The sequence below is a fragment of the Microtus oregoni genome, unplaced genomic scaffold, assembly GCF_018167655.1.
Source record: "Microtus oregoni isolate MIOR12 unplaced genomic scaffold, Mior012 000018F_ref0000195, whole genome shotgun sequence".
Classification (NCBI taxonomy): domain Eukaryota; kingdom Metazoa; phylum Chordata; class Mammalia; order Rodentia; family Cricetidae; genus Microtus; species Microtus oregoni.
The window spans coordinates 17,949,924-17,958,317 of NW_024543077.1; the positions used below are offsets into that span (position 1 = coordinate 17,949,924).

At 40.7% G+C, this 8,394-nt stretch overlaps 1 protein-coding gene across 1 annotated transcript; it reads left to right on the forward strand.

Moving 5' to 3' along the window:
* The first annotated feature begins 6,031 nt into the window (after positions 1-6,031).
* Positions 6,032-6,405, forward strand: LOC121459089 (cytochrome c oxidase subunit 7A2, mitochondrial). Its single transcript, XM_041668598.1, has one exon. The coding sequence runs from the start codon at positions 6,095-6,097 to the stop codon at positions 6,344-6,346; it is 252 nt and encodes an 83-aa protein (XP_041524532.1). The 5' UTR covers positions 6,032-6,094; the 3' UTR covers positions 6,347-6,405.
* The last annotated feature ends 1,989 nt before the right edge of the window (positions 6,406-8,394 follow it).

Genomic DNA, 8,394 nt, shown 5'->3' on the forward strand with positions numbered 1-8,394 from the left:
TCCAAAGCTTGATCTTTTCTCCTTTAAGAACAAGGTGCTTTCCTCCTGAATTCTAAACTTAATACTTACAAAGGCCAGTTGCATTAAATAAAATATGATGCTGATTTTTTTTATGGTAAAAGGAATTTGGGAATAGCAGTTATAAGAAAAAATAGCTCACTAGAGATCTATTGTTGGTATTTCAGGCCTGTCTTTTTGCCATGGTCTATACCCAGTAATCTATTACTGCACTGTGTGAGCAGTAAATCACCTCTCCTTGAGTTTGTCCAATTGCCAAATGTTCATTATATATATATATTGCTAGATGTTCTCAAATACCATAAACAAATGAAATAAATCAGCAGGACCTAATTTCCTAATATTTACCTTATGTGGAAAACCCAGAGGAAGTTTTTCGAGAAGTGTTTTGTTCTAACTGGTTGCTCATAATGATGATAGGACTGCCACTGCTGGCTAATCTACTGTGCTCAGGTAGTTTTATGTATCCATATATTATTGCAAACAACAAAGCAATTGGAGAGATATTAGAACCATCATTTGAGAAATAAAATGAGACTCGGATAAATGATAATGCAAATACATTGCAGGTGGCAATTGATGAATCTGGTACCTAAACGACAGACTCCAAATATTTGTTCCCTTTCGTTGCATCATTTTAATTGGAAAATAATGAAGAGCTACTAATTATATATCCAAAGTGGCAATGGTAAGTTGATAAAATTTATCTAAATAGTTTGCTTTAGGGATGTGATATTCAGTGTTCATCGTCAACTTGACGCACTCTAGATGTATCTGGGAAGTGAGTCTCAATGAGGGAAACGAGGATGATGTTAACTTAATGGCATTAACTGTGATGAGAAGACTTATCCACTGTGGGCAGCACCATTCCCTGGGCTGATGATTCTGGCCTTTGAAAGAAGGAGGAAGAGAGATGAGCACTACCACAGCATGCATGGGCTCACTTCTGTCTTCTCTAGACCCTGATGGGACCAGCTGCTTCACGCTCCTCCGACATTGGCTCTTCCTGCAGGAGGAACTGTAACCAGAAAAAGTGAGCCAAATAAACATATTTTCATAGTCTCTCTCTCTCCTCCCAGGTTGCTATTTTGTCATAACAATTAGGAAAGAAAGCTAAAAATAAGAGATAACCAATAAAATTACTTTACATATTTAATATTTGATTGAAAATCATTGAAATGGGATATTTTCTTTATAATATACTTTTATTTTTATAAATTCTTTGAGAAGTTTACCCAATGAACTTTGATCATGTTCTTCTCCAAACACACACCCTCCCAATCCACTCCCAACAGCATGTCCTCCTTTTTTATAACTCCTTTCAGTCCAATTTGTGCTGACAAAGTCTTCCTAAGTGTGGGGCCATCCACTAAAGTACGACTGACCTACGAAGGACCAGCCATACCTCTAAAGAAAACCTGTCCTTCCCTCCCTGAGAAGCCATCAGCTGCCAATAGGTCTTCATTTAGGGATGGAAACTCATGAGTCTCCACCTCGCTCTATGTCGAAATGTATTAGTTTGATCTTGTATGGGTCTCACACAGGCAACCACAGTTGCTGTTAGTGTATACAGCCTATGTTGCTCCTGTCCTATCCAGGAAACATAGTGTCGCTCCAGGTTTTCCCATCCACTTGCTCTTACAGTCTTTCTGTTACAGTTCCCCAAAGCCAATGGTTGATGATACACACATCTCCTTTGTGACTGAGGACTCCACTAACACATATTCTCTGCACTTGGACCAGCTATTAGTGTCTGTGTTAACCACTATACACTGCACCAAAAAACTTGTCTGATAATCTACAGGTAGAGAGATACCAATTTATAGGGCAGCTTAGTATTATGCCCATTTGGCAGAAATAGAGCAATAGGTTCTCCCCTGGGGCCTGTACTCTCACAGGCTATGGGTTCTCGGACAGCGTTTCTACAGGAAACTTTGAGTTTTCTCCTTAGAAATGGGCTTAAAGCCAATCAGAAATGATAACTTTCCTCCATATAATCGTAGTCAGATTTTTTGTCAGCAACGTGGGCTCCCTAATAATGACACTAAGGCTTATAATTAATTATGAAAGCTTGGCTAATAGCTTAGGTTTGTTTCTAACCAGCTCTTATAATTTAAATTAATACATTGCTATTCATTTACTTTCGGCTTCTTGGCTTTATTGTCTCATCTCTGTCGTACCCATCCTGCTTGCTCTGTGTCTACGGAATCTCCACCTTCTTCTTCTCAGCATTCTCTGTGCCTGGAAATTTTGTCGAGCTATTGGCTGTTCAGCTTTTTACTAAACCAATCAGAGTGACATATCTTCACAGTGTACAAAAAGACTATTCCACAACATAAAATGGTGCTGGTCATTACTGTCTTTTACGTGGTTCACAGCTGGATAGAACCATTGGTATTGTGCCCAGCAGCCAGCATAACACCTTCTAGTATGGTGAAATCTAGTCAGCATGCAGGAGGCATCCTGACCAGCATCAATTTAATTTTCCCATCTCCTATGACCACAGTATGTGGTGTCTTTAGCAATCGCCTTTTACCATCAGGTTTTGGTGGGCAAATCAAAAGCAATGGCACTCAGATGTATCATGTTGGGCAGATTTTCAGGACATCCTAATCAGCCCTGGAGGAGCAGTATCCGAATCCGGGACTTGGCATTTTATTTGGTACCCTATGACTTTTGCTGGGATCATTATCCTCTATGTAGGGCAATTTCAATTATACTTTAAGAATAGAACAAAAGTATCCTAAGCAAATGATATTAAGAGGAAAGTGGGTATTGCCATCCTAATATCTGGCAAAATAGAAATCAAGCTAAAACAAATGAGAAGAGACAAAGAAGGGAACTACATTCTAATCAAGGGATCAATTAATCAGGGAACTATCACAACACTAAATACACACACACCCAGCTCTAATTTACCAAATTTCATAAAGAACAAACTAAAGGAATTAATATAAATTAACACAAAGCTGATTTAACACCCCATTTCTCCAAGAGATAGACTATCTGGACAAAAAATATAGAGAAAAAACTCAAAACAAATGCACAAATTTTTAAATAATCCCATATATCCTGGCTGACTATTAGGCAATATAACAAAATCAACACCAAGCAAAACTTAGAAAGTGTATAAACTCAGAGAGATTAAACATTATTGCCAAATGATAAACGGATCAAGGAAGAAAAAAATAAAGATATCAAAAATATTTCTGGAACTTAATGAAAATGAAAACATAGTACAACAAAATCCCTAGGACATATTAAAAGCAGCCCTAAAAGGGAAATGTATAACCCTAAGTGTCTACATTGGAAAAGTAGAAAAAGACCACAAGCAAATGACCTAATGATGCAACTCAAGGATTTGAGAACATAAAAACAAAGCAAACTCCAACCCAGCAGACTCCAAGAACTAATAAAAAAATCGAAGCATATAATGAGATAGAAACAAAGAAAACAAGACAAAGAATCAGTGACTTTAAAAGCTGGTCTTCAGGAAGATGAACAAGAATGACAGATACTTGGTCTAACTAACCAAATGGAAAAAGAGAGAAGAGAGAGAAACCAAGTTATCAAAATAAAAAAGGAACACAGAGAAGCATTACAACAGATACCAAAAATACAGAATATTATAAGGGAATACTTCAGAGACCTTTACTCCACTAAGTTAGAAAATCTGAAATAAATGTCTTCCATACAGCTTCACATGTATTCTTAGTGTTCGTTATCCTTCTGCAAATGACCTTCTCTGCCTTATGCTTCTGTCTCTCTCTCCCCTATATACCTCCCCCATTATCCTCCATTTTCCTTTCAGAAATAAGATAAATTTAAACAGTTTATAATTTAATGCACTTCTGGAGCTGGCAAACCTGCTGAACCTGAATAATAGTACCCTGTCATGAAGATGGCAGTGAACACAAGCTGGGTCTAGAGAAGGTGGGAGTAGACTTGATGAAATGAATCCACGGGGTGCTCTTCAGCATGTTAGCAAAGGGAACTGAGTCTCCAGGCTCTTAAGCAAGTAACTTGGCTCTAGGTGAAGAGTTAGTCTGTAAGAAATTCTGTTCCACTAAGCTGTCCTGAAGGACAACATAACGTCCCTTATGCTATCCAGCCGCTCAGTACTTTTAGCTCATTTAAAATATTTACCCACTGTTAAAACTTCTCCCTGGTATTTATATTTTGTGAAGTTTTGTTCACTTAAAAAAACTTCCACAAATATGTGTTATGCTTGTTGAATATTTAATGTCCTGGGAAATTATTTGAATGTAAATCAGATCAAATTCCATCATTAAAATTATATTATAAATAAGGAAATATTCTAGAGATTTTTGTAAGATGCGTGTGGCCTGCTACTGCTAGATGAAAGAAAGGAATAATTATAAACACTTGGAGAGGTATAGGCACAATTATATTTGCTAGCATATCAGTGTGGGTTCTTGGGTATCTCTTCAACTGTAAAGGCAGCATATGGGCATTATGATCTTTGCGTGTTAAAACTAGGAGGGATGTAAATATCATCTATTCTAGTCAACCTTACATTTTTTTTTTGTGGATGAAAAAGCTGAGGCCCATGGAGATGAAAGGACTTCCCAATATTCACAGCAAGATAAGAGCAGATCCAAGAATAGGCCCAGGGTGTCTCAATTGCCAGTGTTGGTCTTTCAGTAAATTGCACAGTATGTGCTACCCATCCGTAGCCCATCCCACTCATCAGACGAAATCCAAATATCTGCTTTTGCTGAGCTGAAATGAAAACAACAGACACCTAGAAGAACAGTGGGCATTTGACGGACACTCACGTTAAGCCTCTGGCCCTGGACAGCTACAGACAACAGAAGAAAACACAGTGAAACGTTATCCAGATGGCAAAGGTTTGGGGAGAAACCGTCCATGCTTTCCTCTCCATGAGATAAAAATGGAGGCTTTTGGATATGCTCCAATAAAAAAAAAAAGTAGTGCTGGGGCTTGAGATGGAGCCCTGGGCTCCATCCTCAGGCCCAGAAAAAGGAAGAGAGAAAATGAGGAGTAATGAAAACAGGCAGGGAAAGAAGACGGAAAGGGGAAAGGGGAGAATGGGGCATGGAAGGGAGAAGAATTAACCTTTAATCATAATCCCAAGAACTTACACAGAAAAGAAAAAAATATATCTGGCATCATAATTAAAGACAATTTATTAAACAAACTGACAATCCTAGAACTCATAAGTTCTCAGACTGCAAATTGGTAGTTTAAATATTAAGACCTTTGGTAGAAACATTTGGAGCTCACGCTTAGAAAAAAAAAAATGAATAAGCTAAATGAAGCACATTCTCCGGTCTGGGTCAACCTGAGCTCCATGCACAGTCAGAGGGAGCTAAGAGGTCCAGTGTGGGGTTCCACCCCCTGCTCAGAGCCTCCCTCCATGTAACTTCACATTGCTAATAAGTATAAGAATACCAAGGGACCATCTCCAAAACTTCAAAAGGCTCATCCAAAATTTAACCATAGATCCCAATCTCAAACAGGAAAATAATGTGACTAAAAACTGTGCCCTTTTACCTACTACATGGTTAGAGTTCAAAATTGTGGTGACTCCCTGTGTCCAAGCTGTTGAAAATCAGGACTCTCGCATGGTGCTGTTTAGCTGGTCCTTACGAAAGGTGAGTTTTCTGTATCTGCCAAAGTGGCAGCTGCGTGTATACCCTTCCATTCACTCTGGGACTTTTTCTGGCATATATGTTTACATTTTTGCAAAAAATGCTTGGATGTTTTCATTGATAACTGTTTATGGTAGTGAAAAAACAGAACTTAAGTGTCTGTTCATAGTAGAATGGTTAAATAGATCATCATATAGCCATATCAATCAGATAGCCCTAAGACAGAATAAGCAAAATCCCTGGGCATCACTACGGGAAGATTACCCCACTCAGAACTGCTAAGCAAAGAAGCAGTGTGTCGTACATCATGTATGCTGTATGCCTGTGTGACAAAGAGAGCAAAATAAGAAGCGGGCATTTGGGGAGTTCCATTTCCGGCCTGGTGATTTCCGATTTTTGGCGTTCAGTAGTCGCGGTTGGTGGGCAGCAGCTGAGCCAAGATGTTGCGGAATCTGCTGGCCCTCCGTCAGATTGCTCAGAGGACCATCAGCACTACTTCACGGAGGAATTTTGAAAATAAAGTTCCAGAGAAACAAAAGCTGTTTCAGGAGGATAATGGAATCCCAGTGCATCTGAAGGGCGGGGCCTCTGATGCCCTCCTCTACAGACTCACAATGGCTCTGACAGTTGGTGGAACAGCATACGCCATCTATCAGTTAGCCATGGCTGCATTTCCCAAGAAGCAGAACTGACTTCGTCATCCCAGGCTTCACATGATTCGATTGCATTCAGCGGTTGATGGACCAGGAATCTGATGAGTAACTGAGCTCTTTGAGGGTCACTATTTATTGACGTGTACTAACTGTCAGCAATAAAGCAGTCTTTACCATGAAAAAAAAAAAAGAAGCTGGCATTTTTTGTGATTTCTTTTGAAAATTCTCTAAGGATGGCATATAGGGACCTGGGGAGATGGCTCAATCAGTAAGGTTCTTGCCTTGCGAGCATGAGGACCCTAGTTCAATCCCCAAATCCCATGTGAAAGCCAAGCCCAGCAACACACTCATATAATCCCAGCACTCGGGAGACAGACAGGAGGCTCCCCATAACTCACTACCCAGCAAGTCTAGCCAAATAAATAAACTCCAGGCTTAGGGAGAGACCTTGTCTCACAGAACACAGTAAAAAGCAACTGTGGAAGCCCCCAGTGTTGATCTCCAATCTTCATACACATGCACGCATGCAGAAAATGGACATATGGGGGAATGGGAGCAGAATGCGATTTAATTGCAAATAATTTAACTATTGCTAACAAGAAAGAGATAAGGACATAGAGAAAGACAGACAGACAGAAGCATAGAAATGAGGGTTCCCAAGAGAGCTGGGGTGGGTAGGAGACAACTGCATGGTGGTCCCGAGCAGGTGATTGGCTGTCAGCACACAGGTAGGACCAGAGCAGTCTCAGAGGGAAGAAAGGCTGGCTAAATCAAAAGCAATAAATTCACCACTGAGCCTGCACTTGACAAAAGAGAGAAAGGTAGTTGGGTTCGGTTATTTTGAATTAATTCTCTGGCTTCTAACGTGCATTTTAATAGAGAATCTGGGTCACTATCAGCCTCAACAAGTCTTCAGACTATTTTTTTTTATTTATTTTACATCCTGACCACAGTTCCCCTTCCTCCTCTCCTCCCAGTCCCTTCCTTCCACCTCCCCTCTGCCCCCCATTCTCTCCTTCTCTGTTTCTATTCAGAAAATGGCAGGTGACCCTTGAATACTGACAAAATATGGAAGACCAAGTTGCAGTAAGACTAATCACCTCCTGTATTAAGGTGGGACAAAGCAACCCAGTATTAGGAATAGAGTCCCAAAAGCCAGCAAGCGTCAGAGACAGCCCCTGTTCCAACTGTTAGAAGTCCCACAAGTAAATCAAGCTACACAATTGTAACATATATACAGAGTGTCCAGGTCAGACCCGTGCAGGCTCCCTGGTTGTCAGTTAGTTCAGTCTCTATGAGCTCCTAAGAGCCAAGGTTAGTTGATTCTGTAGGTTATCTTCTGGTATTTTTGACCCCTCTGGATCCTACAGTCCTTCCGCCCTCTCTTCAGCAGTATTTCCAGAGCTACACCTAGTGTTTAGCTGTGAGTCTCTGCATGTGCTTCCATCAGCTGCTGTATGAAACCTCTCTGCTGACAATCGAACTAGGCACCAATGTCAGATGTGGGCTCACTCTCATGGCATAGTTCTGAGACTGGACCAGTCATTGGTTGGTCACTCCCACAATTTTTGCACGACCCTCACTCACCTCAGCACATCTCATAGACGAGATAGATTGTAGTCTGAAGGTTATGTGGCTGGGATGGTGTCCCAGTCCCTCCACTGGACATCTTGCCTGGTCACAGGAGCTGGCCAGTTCAGGCTGCATATTCCCTATTGCTAGGAGTTTTAGCTTGTAGATTCCTGGGAGTTTCCTTTGTCCCAGGTATCTACCTCACCCTGAAATGCCCCCTCCCCCATTTCAGTTGTCTTTCTCAGCACTCGTCCCATTCATCATCCAACCTGATCCCTCATATTCCCATCTCCACCCGCCCTGAGCCCAACCATGAAATATCTTCTATTTCTCCTTCTCAGAGAGATCCAGGTGTCACCCTCCTATTCACCCTCTCTGGTCTTGAGCCCTCCTTGTTACCTAGCCTCTCTGGGTCTGTGGATTGTAGCGTTGTTATACCTAAACATAATAAAGACAATATACACCAAACCAATAGTCACTTTCTTCATATCTATTCAACATAGTACTTGAAGTTC

Excerpts from the sequence above, each read along its gene's own strand:
- LOC121459089 (XM_041668598.1), top strand. The coding sequence starts at position 6,095 with ATGTTGCGGAATCTGCTGGCCCTCCGTCAGATTGCTCAGAGGACCATC.